The 13,821-nt window shown below is 37.6% G+C and overlaps 1 protein-coding gene across 9 annotated transcripts in view; it reads left to right on the top strand.

The window, feature by feature from the left end:
- EML4 (EMAP like 4) overlaps window positions 1–13,821 on the top strand; it is a 124,115-nt gene that overhangs the window by 78,839 nt on the left and 31,455 nt on the right. For 6 of the 9 annotated variants that reach the window (XM_075204166.1, XM_075204165.1, XM_075204163.1 and 3 more), the window contains exons 3-7: window positions 5,078–5,201; window positions 7,083–7,247; window positions 10,664–10,792; window positions 11,382–11,407; window positions 11,671–11,703. In XM_075204166.1, the coding sequence (XP_075060267.1) occupies window positions 5,078–5,201; window positions 7,083–7,247; window positions 10,664–10,792; window positions 11,382–11,407; window positions 11,671–11,703 (477 nt within the window). The remainder of the gene's footprint in view (window positions 1–5,077; window positions 5,202–7,082; window positions 7,248–10,663; window positions 10,793–11,381; window positions 11,408–11,670; window positions 11,704–13,821) is intronic. The other 3 variants (XM_075204169.1, XM_075204164.1, XM_075204170.1) reach the window with 3 other exon arrangements.

Here is a 13,821-nt window from a genome sequence, read left to right as displayed (position 1 = left end):
TTCAAACTCTAGAATAAACACTGTTGTATGCATTGTCATACTGAAGTGTTTCAGGTCTAAAAGGAATAATTGTAGCTTAAATACTACAGATACATTTGAATCCCCTGATGTTTCCTGAATGGGCCTATTTTTGTTCAGTCTAAATTTCCTTTTCCTTCCCCACTTTATTTCCCGTAAGGCTGGTATGTCTGGATGGGTAATATTAACCCAGCATTCACACACTGTGCAGGAATATCTCAGCTAATGATGTCACCGTAACTCAAAAATAACCACCGTTAAAAGCCATAGTGAAAATAAGCAGATTCTCTTGTTGATGCTTTTCTAGCTCCGGGAAACGGATCCTGTTCCTGATCCGTTTTATCTGTTGTGGTATTACTTCTGGTAAATATCTCCCTGTAGTGACACAGTAAAGACAGAAATGCGATAAATACAGCTCTTAATTATTGTCAGTACAAAAGTTTTTTTTTTTTTTTTGTTTTTTTTTGTTTTTTTTTAGCCAATTCACTGCAATAAATTGTACTCCCATCTGTTTCTTAACTGCTTGGAACTCTTTACTTCTCGATTTGTGAACGTTACAAAATGCTTTTTCATATTGGATGAGTTTTAGATTTAGGTTCAGTCCCTATAGTGAGACACGGGGACGTTTGAGAAGGAAGAATAATATCTGATAACTACGGTCAAGGACAGCGGTGTACTTCTAGGGGCATGCAGGCATCATCCAGCTCACTGAACTCCTATTGTGGCCCCCCCATGATGACACAGGGCTGTAACACAATGTGAGCTGAGCTGCATGTGAAGGCTGTATGATTGTCTTAAGTGTGTGAGCCGTCATCAGTGATGTGGAACGGTCATGAGGGTTAGGCGGTTATGCCTTGCATAGGGCTGTACTTGGTGGGTATGGTAGTGTATGTCTTGCAGGGTAAGAGCACAGGGCTGGAAGTGGCGAGTCTGGAACTGCTTCTACATGTGGGTGGTATGCTGGGCACACAGTACATAGGGAGTACTGTCCTATGCCTGTGTACTATTGCGCTGCTGTTACGCTAACCAGAGGTGGACATAGGCCCCCCCCCCCATACCTTTTAATGATCACCAGCGCACTAGGATTATACATTCTCACCATAGGGCACTGTACCATCTGCCCCTCCACCATGTGGTGTGCGGGTCCACTTTAATTTTTTTACCCAAAGACGTTGGCCAGCGTTCTTTCAAGTCTTGTTCCTTTTAATACAATTTTCCAATTTAAGGGCTCACGGAGAATGTAGAGTGGCCTTTAGAGAGCGAAATCTATAGAAAGAGCTCTGTCTGCAGATTAGTAATTTATTAAATATATTATATATGAAAATCAATATAGTAACTACCCAAATACACATTTTACATAAACATGTTCATACAATGCATATAAAACACCCCTTTATGGATATATTCATGCCGAGGGAGTATAACTTCCAATCACTTGTGTTTCAGTCCACACCTGCTACTTATCCATGGTGTATCAGGAGAATAAATGGCAAGGCAATAACGGATCAAATGAGCTCTCCTGAGACACACCTGAGGATTATTGATGTAAATGAACCCCACCTTAAGTGGGAAGCAGAGCCGCACTACAGATATATTGCAATGCAGATCATACAACCTATAGCCACCGGAGTTTACTTTCCATTAAACGTCGTAATCCTGGAAAGCATAGATTGCAGATCCTTTTCCTTTCTGTGGTTGCCAACAAGACCTCACAATCTACGTTCTGTGTTTAACAAAATCTCACTGGGCGCATGCAGTCCCCTTGTGGAGCGATCCCTAGGGATGCATGGGTAGTATATTCCTACTCAGCATTTCCTGACGCGTTTCTCCACCCACTAAGTTGTTACTGTTTTCATCACCTGCCTGATGAGTTTATTCTAACTAATTTAAAACATATTACAGTAGAGTATCAAACGTTAGTCCTTCTGGAATTAGTGATTATCATTTTTTATATTCCTGTGTTCACCTTTTCCAATCACCCCTAATAAAAAACCATTCCTAAGGGAATATCCTGTTTCCTTGGAATCTTGTTCCAGTTGGTGTATCCACACCTGTCTGTGTCCGGAACTGTGGCACTCTTTTTCTAGAGAAAGGAAGTAAAATATTCACCATTGATAGGAACCTGAGATTGCACCACAATTTATTTTTATCATTAATAAAGGAAAGGGCCCATTTATAATTGGCAGCAACATTCATTATGCCGAAAATGTGTTTGCCTGTTTAGTCACCAGGATAAGAGCCAAATTTGACAAAGATCAAACACTGGATCTCGTTGTACATTAATTTCACAATCCATTTTTTTTTTCTTGCCAAAAGATAAAATACTCGGGCTGTTTACATTGGTAATAAACAGACATGCATGGTTTACCTATTGGAAGGTGACTGTTTCAAGGGCTTTATCTCATGTTCGAAAAAATGTTTGGTTTGGAAAAATGTATTTATTTTTAACCTGTCTGCCAAGGTGTGTGTGCAACAGGAGAAAAGAATAAACAAAGGTGTTTTGTGGTGATGGTGTCGCGCACTAGATCAGACTGGTAGCAAATATGCTATGAAAAGTTTTAATGATTAAACTTTCCATAGAAAAGCTAAAGACAACGTGCATTCAGGTTCAAGAAAAGTGGGGGGAAAAAGTGATGTTTAAATTATTTACCAATAAACTTTAGCACATTGATTAAATAGTGTAACATTTATTGCATTATATTTAATTTAATATACATTTATTTTTATTTTTTTGCAAGCGTTGTATACACAGAATTTGTCACAGTTCCCCTGACCATTTAAGCTTAGTCTATTTTTGGTGCTTGGGATAAAATGTGAGTTGCCCATGTTGAGCTGTATTCTGCAGAAAATCCATTGTGCCTTTAACTGGTAAGACATTCCTTGATGATGATAATTATTTGTTGTTGTTTAATAATTATTATTTATTATTTGTTTTTGGTCTCTTGTCCTAGGGGAGACAAACTATATGCTTTCTAGGGAACATCCCACTTTACACACAGGTAATACTTAGCAGATTTGCTGGAATATTTACAGGTTGTGACTGTCCCTGACAATTGTATTTATCCCTGGTAATGTGGTTTAAAGTGAACCTGTCTCCACAAATATAGTTATTCAGGAATTTACCACAACACTATTTGATGCCCACTACTTAGGTATCAGGTCAGTCATTGCTTTTAGATATTATTCATGATTTTGTTTGTTGGTTGTTTACGTCTATAGTAACGTTGGTCCTGTTCCTTGCAGCTCGTGGATAACATAAAACCAGTTTGGGGTGCCTCTATAAGAGTCTCTGTCAACATTGACCGCCAGCAATATGATACTAAAATATATCAGTCAAAATATAAACACACACATTTTCTTTTTGTGTGACAAAGAACGAGATGAATCCTAATTGCTCCAGTTTGCAATGTAAAAGGAAACCAGGGACGTTCTAGAAAGGGCACAGGTGCATGTTATAAGCACTGGTTCAGCCACATAGAAACCAGATGACGATTTGCAGATTTATGTGTTGCAGAAATAAAGTGCTTTGTGGAGCAGATGTCACCAGAGAAGGTACAAGATAAGAGGCGGCATTATGTGCAGAGAGCGAGAACAGCTGAACTAGGTGACGGGGTAACTGGGGAATGTGCCAAGTGTCCCTGGAGAGGTGCGATTTCAGGCAGTGTGTTAAGCTGCACAAACACCTACGATAATGGTCCTTCCCAAGGTGGATGGGTTAATGTTAAATTGAGTGGAAGAACCAATCACAAGCTGCAGTCTCTAGAAGAGGCAGGTGGATTATTGTGATTTGGAATATTGAATTGAAGACAGGAGGCCATGGCCAAAGGTTACAAGATAATAAAATTTGCAAGGAAAATTATTCCTGCAGGTTCTTCCAGAGTGGCCAGAAAAGGGTTACCATAGTCAGGTTGGAGATAAATGTGTGTATTAATATATAATAGTTACCTTCATAATATTACTGATTGATGGAGATGTTTGTGAAGATAACAGCATGTTAAAAGTTCTTGAATTGAATTTTAAATGTAAACCAAAGACCATGGTGCTGGAATTATAAGTGTTAATGTAAAGTGTAGAGGATGGAAACATCAGAGGGCAGATTTACTAAAAGTGAAGGTGCTGCCCCGATCAACCAATCAGATTCCAGGTATCGTGTTCTAGAATGTCCTAGATAAATAGCTAGCATCTGAAGGTTTAGTACATATACACCCAGGTGTTCATATTAAGGAATGGGTTAGACACCATGTGGAGACGACTGAACGTGGCGTTAGGCAAACAATGAAGTTCACAGGCAGAGGTTTAATGTTGGGTGACGACGGCTACCAAGAAATCCTCCTAAGTGTACCCCTCTGAGTCGCCCCCATCTGTTTTCTGGCAGACCCTCCTGTATAATATAAGATTAGAGTGTGGTAATTTGAGGCACTCCAATACACAAATTAGATTGTTTAAAAATCACAATTTTATTTGTTATGAAAATGACTCTCCTATATGCCAGAGACTATAGATTACTAGTATCCTTGTCTGAAAACAATGACATATTGGCTAAAGCCTGATCGGATAAAATTTAAAACAAGTTTTTGGGTTTTTTTTTTTTCTGTGAAGACAAATACTAATTTTAAACTGGGCCCTAGACAGAGCTTAGAATTTCAATATACAGCCCATTATGAACACGTGATATCACTGAGGCACCAACATCTTCATTCTTACTGAATTTATGAGCTTAAAGAGCCAGTAAAGACAACATTTGTCATTATTTGTTACATTGTATTAACACAATAACGATGAGCATAAAATAAAAGCTACAATGTGATGAACATAGGTTGATTGAGATGCTGTGTTCCCCCGTTCAAGCTGTGTGTGATACTTTGGCGTCCATACCTTGTGGCTAATTTTATGAGTTTACATAGATGTTAAACTTACACTGCTCAGAGAAACCCCCAATACTCGATTCCCCCAAAACATATTGACTTGAGAAGGGCTGATGCTGGCCAGGATAGAACTAGTATGTGATGTACATTAAGCATGTTCTAAGTTTACATTTATGATGTATTGTTTTGTCTAGGTCCACCAATGCTTCGTGAAGCCCTTTCTATGTCCTGTATAACCAATGGGGGTGCTGGGACAAGAAAACCAACCCACACTGGATCAATCGCTAGAAAAGATACACTGGCATCCGCTGCCAAAAGGTAAGTCTGAACCATATGGAAGATATTATCACTGAGCCACAGATGTAAGCATGCATAAAATGACTGTACCTGAGCTGATGGATTGCATTTCTTTAGAGTCCTGCTTTTTAGAACTAGCCAAACTAAAATATATTCAGATATAATCATATATAAAGTCAATTTCTTGATTATTATTTTTTTTAACATCTTTGGCATTAGTAACTTTTTATTTTTGTTAACTTTGATGTTTAGACTTTACTCATGAATTCTGTAAAGTATTGTAATGAGAGGATATGATTGAATTACTATTCCATCAGTGTTTGTAAATTCAATTAAAGTTCTATTTTATTGTCTCCAAGTACAAAGTGGTGCTAAGTTTAATATTTATGTAAATTTTCATTTTCTGTGGGGGGAGGGGGGGTGGTGGTGGGGGGGGGGGGGAGGAGAGAGAGTGTAGGTTTATAAAGGATTAATTATAAATAGTCTACTTCTATAAAAATTAAATTGTTCCTGGAAATGTTTTGTTTGTTTATTGAGAAATGTTGCAACCCTTCTAAAACAAGCTTTTTATTTAAACATCAATAAATTTAAATTTGTACCTGCAATTCTTTATTCCAGGCCAAACTTCTTTCTTTAATGGTCCTTTATGTTCTGTGCATCTTTACTTCAAAATATTAGACCATAATTTTGATTCATCTTTTCAGTTTTCTCAAGGTTATTTGTTTTGCTGATCGTTTTGCGGAACTGTCAGAACCTCAGTGGTTGACAATCTGATCTACTTCAAGGGCACATTACCTTTAATTTTATGAGTGGAAAAACTGCCTGAAATCTGCGCCGCCACGTCAATCCCAAAACTGCCACACATACCCAAAATTCCACCACATGCCCTCAGACCCCCCCCCCCCCCCTACCATTTGCCCAAAACTGGCCCTCACACCCCCACTTGTCACATTTGCTGCTGGAGCTCACTGAAGGAGGGATAACACACAGCGCTTCCTCCTCTGCTATGCTGCAAGACCTCCCTGCGTTGTGCGGGAGTCTTTTTGCTGTTCAGTCTTATTATCTACGTTATCAGGAAGCCAGCCAGCGGCTGCAAGTGACTGCTCGCCAGTCCGCCTATTGCCACCACTGGTCTACTTTCTACCTTTCACTTTGTTTTATTTATTTTTTTGTTTTGCTTTGTTTGGATATGTTGCCCTTCTACTTCAGTATTTATTATTATTATTATTATTATTATTATTATTATTATTATTTATTGCTGTAAGTTCCTGCTGCTAAAATTGTTTGTACAGAGATGTTGCTGAATTAAAACTCCCAATAGACTTTAATGTGACCTATAATATTTCCTGAATCTATGCTTCGTTATTGATGAATCACTGTCTTGTGAGTACTTTATCCTTTTTGTTTTTGTTTTGTTTTTTTAAAGGCAGATGCCCACAAGTCTATATCTGAAAGCATTAAAAACAAGACATGAATAAAGTGCTGAAGCATAAAATGTTTTTGTGTAATAACAAAATGTTTATTGTTTTGGAATTCATAGAATAATTGGTTTCAGATGCTTAACAATTAAACAAACGTGCTGTTTTTGTTTTAATGATTCAACGCTGACATCTTTTAACTGTAAAATATAAAATCAGAGTTACATTTTCAGATTTAGATGATATTGTTTAAAGGTTTAATCAGTAATTCTAGTCCACATTATTGCTACCAATACTTCTGTTATTGCTCAGCTAAATTATTATAGTTAAGAAATCCTGGTCTCTGTTGTCCTCACAATCGCTTCTGATAAAACCCTCATGTAATAGAACTATTTTATTTTATACTTTTGCTTTGATTTTTTTTTTTTTTTTAAAGAAATTGCTTTGATTTTGTTTTACATTTTGTTTTCATTTATTTTTGCAGTAGCACAGAGAAAAAGAAAGAGAAACCACAAGGCTTCAAAGAGGAATCAAATACAAATTACCAAAATCCTTTAAATCAAGCATCTCCTTCCCCCCAACCTTCCCCACAGCCTATCCAATCACACAGGCAAAATCAGGAAAGCAGAAACCCTGCGCCAGCCAAAAGGTTTATTTCATGTTGCTGAGGGTGCGCTCAGCAAGAGTTGTAATGATGTTCTGCAATGTATATAAGGTTCTTTTACGGGAATAAATTGCTGTAGGTACACGGCAATATAATATAGTCTTTCTAGTTTTGTTACTTCACCTACTTATTTCTCATTAACCTAGAGGAGATATTAGAAAATCAATCACTTGTCATTTTAATTATACCGTAGGATAATATACTTGAGACTTCAAGAATTAAAAAGTTGGAAGAGAAGCTTCTAAAACGCCACTTTGATTTATCTTCGCTCCTCTATAATTTTTCTTTTGCTTAATGTGTTTATTCTGTTTATTGTGTAGTTAAAATCTGAAAGATAATAATAAAAAATACTCTGCTGATGGTGGTAGGGCCGTAGCAAGCAATGTTGTCGTCATTTTTTAATTCTTTTTTAAAAAAGAATTAAGCGACTTGAATTAAAAATGCAGCACCTATCAGGGGCGCACGCAAGGGGGGGTTTCTGGTTCTCCAGAAACCCCTCCCCTCCATGAAGAACAGTGTACCTACATAGCGGCACTGTACTATACAGCAGCCGCGGCGCTGTCAAAGAAGCCTCCGTGTCCGCTGTATTGTAGTACAATACAGCACCGCCGCGGACGCTTCTTTGACAGAGCTGCGGCTGCTGTTCAGTGCAGTGCCGCCGAAATTTTAGCTGGTTTTATATAAGCGGGGGCACACGCATGATTTTTAAGTCCTTCTGTTTGCTAGTTAGTGGTTACTGTGGTCCTGTCTGCTTCACTCAGGCTCAAGCTCCACTTTCAATAGGGATTACGAGTCAGGTTCAGCAATATGGGTCCATTTGAATGAAACCAAATACCTGTTTGGGTTTTTTTTTTTGTTTTAGACTTTTTTACTTTTAGTTTTTTGTTTTTCTTTTAGTATTGTACATCCTGACTGGCTTTAAATAGTCTAGATATGCCAATGCAGACTTGAACAGCAAAATAATTACTAATCAGGTGAACTGAATAAATTAGACGTGTGACATTAAACCACTTTACTCTTCCATTGTTTCGTTACTTGAAGAGCAGAGATATTTTAAAATAACAAAGTTTATCTTAATGGAATGTGCGTGGTTGCTCTGCAAGATGTTTAGGGGTTGAAAGATTTTTCGCGAACACATCTGAGGCGTGCGCAAATATAAACAGAGTTTTCAATATCGTAATTTCCGGTATTTCATACATAAACACCCCACTTGAGATTCCGACAGGATGTTGCTTGTAATTCAATCCGTCCCTTATAGTTTCTATACTGCCGTTTTAAAAAAATAAAATTGTAATAAATAACAATAGCAAGGCCAGTTGTAGCAAAGCACTGTAAATATTCATAATCACTTTCAAGTGCTCTCTGTAGAGAACACATGTTTTTAAGGAGTGTGATGTTAGAGCTTGTTAGAGGAATGATCATATGAGACCATAAACAATTCAGCAACACACACAAGCCATAGTAAAACGCTTGGTTTGTCACGTAGCGCTTAAGGAATCTGGAACCTCATAGCTTGCCTTTTCAAATCGTAAAACAATTTTAAAAGATTTGCATTGTAATTCAATGAGCCTGACATTGACAGTAATCTCTACATACAGCAATCTGACACACTGAAAAAAAGAGTGGTCTAATAAACATTTTGTACCGATGTAATAGAGTTAAAGCATTTTAAGCTACTGTTAAGGTAGCCTTAAAATAGCTTTATATATTTAATATCGAGTAATTATATAGAATAGTTTTGATTAGAATCTTTAAAAAAAAAAATAATTGGCATTCTAATTTATATGCCTGTGAATTTCATCAAAACATAGCTTTTTAACACCCAAGCATGAAATTAACCACATATACGCCTACAATATCTTTCATGACACAAGCGCGGTATAGGAGTAGATTTATCAAACCTTCTAAAATGGAAAAGTGGAGGTGTTGCTATGGGCAACACCTCCACTTTTTTCCTTTTCAGAAGTTGTGATAAGTTTACCCCAAGGTGCATGGATTGTATGGGATTGGAAGTTTTTATTTATTCATTGCATCATTACAACTCTTGTCAGACACGGCAGTCTCTTATGTATCCTCCCTTTTCTAATTTGCTTTTTGTAAACCTTGCTTGTGTGTCAGCAATTATCCTGCTTGTGTGATTTCACCAACCTTTAATACTAATCTGCTCCTACTAAATTTACACCAAAACGGCTTTACACAACCAGTTCTGGCTGTTTCCTCCTGTCTGTTATTAATTGCTTTATTCCCACGGTTTGGTGGAACATGAAATAATTAATAAAGAATTTTGAGGGAAGCTTGTTGCTGTATTCCTGGGAGGCCACCAGCTATTCTCCTGCCTCTCATGTCAAATAAAATGTAATCTCGTTGCATGTTCCAGTCCCTTTACTAGGCTACTGTCTCTGTTCTTGCCTCATTGGAGATGTAATATTATGGGCTTTGTTACCCTGCCAGGTATCTTCGGGTGCTTGCTAATTTGTTTTACTAACGAACTGTTCATCTTTTACTTTCTCTTTTAATACTGTTGAATTTTTTGGTGCTAGGTACAGTTTGCTCAAACACTCAACAGTGCATAAAGCTGGGCATATTTTTCTTTTTACGTTCCATAATTATTTTTTTTCCTAGACTTTTTTCCAGGCGAGATTACAATGGATTTTTTTTTTACTTTTACCTGTATCCCAAGTTGTTAATTTTGATAGAAATGTATCTGCTATTCTTAATGCAGCAATCTACTTTTTGAATTGGGATACCTGACAGCGCTCTTATTTTAAGTGTGCATGGTGCAGTCAGACACCTTTTCTCTGATGTTACAGCTCCCTGACATCACTACCCAGAGTCCTTTATGACAGACAGGTCATGTCGATTGAGTAAAACATGTCACATCCAGACAACCGGTTTTGCTGCATCAGTTGTGTGAATGTGTACTGTCCATCGTCTCCATACCTATTGCTAATTTTACATGTATGGTTACAATTTTTTTTTCATTTTTTTTTTTTTTTTTTTTATCATTTTATTGCCATGCCAAAATGGGAATGTGGTTTGGCACAACAGCTTAACTTATTGTAATTCTACTAGCTGGCAAAAGCGGTACATACACTTTCTGATTCATACATTCCTGTCTCTTCTGTCTTCACGTTCTACTCTCCTTTTAGTGTCTCTCCTTAACTGGCGCCAAAGTCTCTGTAGGCGACTGGGAAGTAGAGACACAGGGAACGTGCCAGGCAGTCTAAAATGCTGCTAACAAATATCTGTCCTGCCTGGAATTTTTTATTTTTTTTTGGTAATATTAGCCCTTTTATTTACTTATTTTTTTTGCTTGCTTGACATTCCTGCTTGCTGTCTTGCAGTGTTCAACTATTGTATATTTATTTTCAATATCGTTTCGTTTATTTGTTTTTCCCCAGTGTAAAACGAAGCTCTACTATAGAAAAATCACACAACACGTGGGAGGCCTCCGATGACAGCCGAAATAGACTTATGAGGGCAGCATCAACGTCAAAATTAACATCGAGGGTTAACAAAGCGGCCGACAAGTAAGACTATTGTTGAAGTTAGCCGGGTTCCGAAGAGTTAGTGGTTTGAAATTGAGACCATTCTCAAACTAGATGGTTTTTGTGCAGTAGGTCCTCAAATCATCTGGCTTATCCCATATCTCCGATTTATGTAACTTATCTCCAGCGTCCTTACACAGCACTTTGGTAGATCTGACCGTGCACTCCTTTTAATATTTTTGTGAGACCTTTTATTAATTATGCCTATAACTTGACAGCTTCATGTGTGATTCTGCATGTATAAAACACAGGGAATGTTGTATAAAAACAATTTTATATTTTTGGTCTTGGGACATTCCATGGTACGGATGGATGCACGTTCTTTGGATGTCACAATGGATGGAACAAGACTTTGTAGACGGATCATGGAACATCATCTAAAATATTTTAAGCTGTTATGAATTTCACCCTCTATAATTGATCCCATATCCCTTTCATTAATTGTATTCACTGTACGAACACAGGAGAAACACAAACCTTAAAGGTCTCCTGTCACTTACTCAATGCAGGCTGCATCCAGGTGGTTTGTAAAAGTCAACGTCAAGTAATGCTTAATTATTTTTGTTTTCAGGCATAAAGATATTGTCGTCAGCCCAGGTAAAAACTAAATCTCAGACTGTGCAGTATTTCTATATCATTGTGGCTATTTTCATGTAACTAAAACAACGATGTCATGTAGATTTTGTTTTTCTGCCATAAGATTTTTTTTTTTTATATATTTTTTTTAATACACAAATGTTACTCATGTGTTTAATTGTTCGTTTGTTAATAAATTGAATGTAGCGGCACGATTACATGCTAAGCAGATTGAACCTTGTTGTGCGGAGTTTTAAGTTGTTTTACTTCTGTCTCAAAACCAGCAAAAATGTCCACACGAGAGAAAAACAGCCTAGGTAAGACCACACTTGCGTCCTGCAGCTTGGCATTTTTCCTTGTACTCTCCTTGATCTTGCATTTGGCTCTTTCTTTGTCTAAAACAAAACCAAAGCCCTGGCATAGAGACTTTAATATACATAAAAAAAAAAATCTGCTATTTTAAGGTCACTCCTGTGTTCCTTTAGGTCATAGACGCAGATCCCTTACATTCTAGTGTCCCTGGATTTCACCTACTACCTAATATATAAATGAATCCGGAGAAATGGCTTCTGTAATATTCATAAATGTATATTTAAAGCATAAATCCACATTGTTTTTGGTTGTATGTATAGAAATAGTATACACTTTAGGTTTGTGCTGATTGTTAGCTACTCTCTGGCATGGCATATCTAACAGTTTTCTTTCCGCCGTAATTGTATCTTCTGTCCCACTGAGGCATCACAAACGTGGCTTCAAGTTTGAAACGTGTATAGTGTGTACACATGAATACATGAATCGACATGCCGATCGGGACTTTTTTTTTTTTTTTCTTTTTTTTATTCAAGTCATTGGTCGGAAAATTCTGTAGTGTGCACGCAGCCTTAGACACGTAAATTAAATGAGCGCTGGATTTTAGAAGCTCAGCAAACGTAGTCAAATGAATGTCTGTTTTCTTTTTTGGTATTCTAAGACCCCAGTTCCTGTAGTATTCATGAAAAGCTGTTACGCAGCAAAGGTGGTTTGCTCAGGGCAAAGAAAACACTGCCTCAAGGACCAATCATTCATTCAAATGCTTTTTCAGTTCTGCCATGTTCCTAAATCTTTGGAAATATACATTTGTGAATGTTAATCGGAAAGCCATTGTCTTAGTGAATTATGCGGTTTCATGTGATTGCTCCAATGGCCGTGCACACATTGCTTACCTATAGTTAGGCTTCGTTCACCCACTGATCTATTATTCGCTCTACAAATGGTGAGATGAAGAGACTGCATGGTGACTTATGGATCGGGGATTCTCGTGTTCCTCTGGTCTCCCCCATTCACACTGGAATGCTGTATACGGCCTTAACAGGAGATCAGGATGTGACCTCTGGGCAGTGGTCCTTCATGTGGGTTATACTGGGGCCAGCTGAGGTGCGTTGACTTAAGGATCAGCGATCTGTACATCCTTGTGCGGTTTATACACAACTGACGCATGGTCAGGGTGTCCCAATAACACTGCTTGTAAAGTGGATGATAGATCATAGGGTTGTAGAGTCCATCAATGTTTCAGGGCTTAAATTAAAAAAAAAAATAATTGCATGCAACCGGGTATTTTTTTAAAAAAAAAAAAAAAAAAAAAAAGGTCCTTAAATAGCATTTAATGAAGAGATTATTTTGCATGTTACTCATGTGACTTAAACTCTGAAGTTTTTACAATAAATCTTGCACATTGTAACACAATATCTCTCCTTAGAAACAGTTTCCCTTTTTATAAGCTGTTACTGCTTTTACCTTCCTGCTGGCTCCATTTGACAGAAAACAAACAAACTTTCTTTATGTATTTTGCAATAATCTGCTACTCAAATTGACTTAAAACGGCTTTTACTGTCTTTCTGCAAACTCTGCTTTAGCATGAAATCTGTTAATATCTTTGTATAATCTGTGCATGCCCTTTTTATATGCATGTTAAATGGTCTCCATTGTGGAAGTTCACACAGGTAAAATCTGTTTCCAGCTGCCCAACATTCTATATCAAAGGTTCTCAGGTTTGGTCTTCAGTTGCCACACACAGGTCAGGGCTCCTGTTTATAAAGGACCTGCCATTTCCCAGGTAAAGGCCAAAGATCTTAGACACCCTACTGCTTCCTCCACCCCCAGGATAGAGTATGAAATATCATTGTGCAATATATGCAGATGGCAAGTGTGGACGGAGGAGGTGGATTCACACTAGTAGTCCGTACGGGAGCATGTACATAGTGTGCTGAGATATTGTACGCTCTCTCCTTCAGCACAGGCGTATTTTAGTACTGTTTAGGTCATACATGCAAAATAGTCCTTTATCTGGGAAATTACAGGTCTTCCTTTTGTACAAATGAGTCAGTGATTATGACACAGCCACCTTTACAATTGTATTGTAATCAATGGCTTTTAAATTATTTCATTAACTCATAGGA

This window comes from Mixophyes fleayi, chromosome 3 (genome assembly GCF_038048845.1).
Source record: "Mixophyes fleayi isolate aMixFle1 chromosome 3, aMixFle1.hap1, whole genome shotgun sequence".
NCBI classification, from domain to species: domain Eukaryota; kingdom Metazoa; phylum Chordata; class Amphibia; order Anura; family Limnodynastidae; genus Mixophyes; species Mixophyes fleayi.
This window is presented reverse-complemented; position numbering and strand designations above follow the sequence as displayed.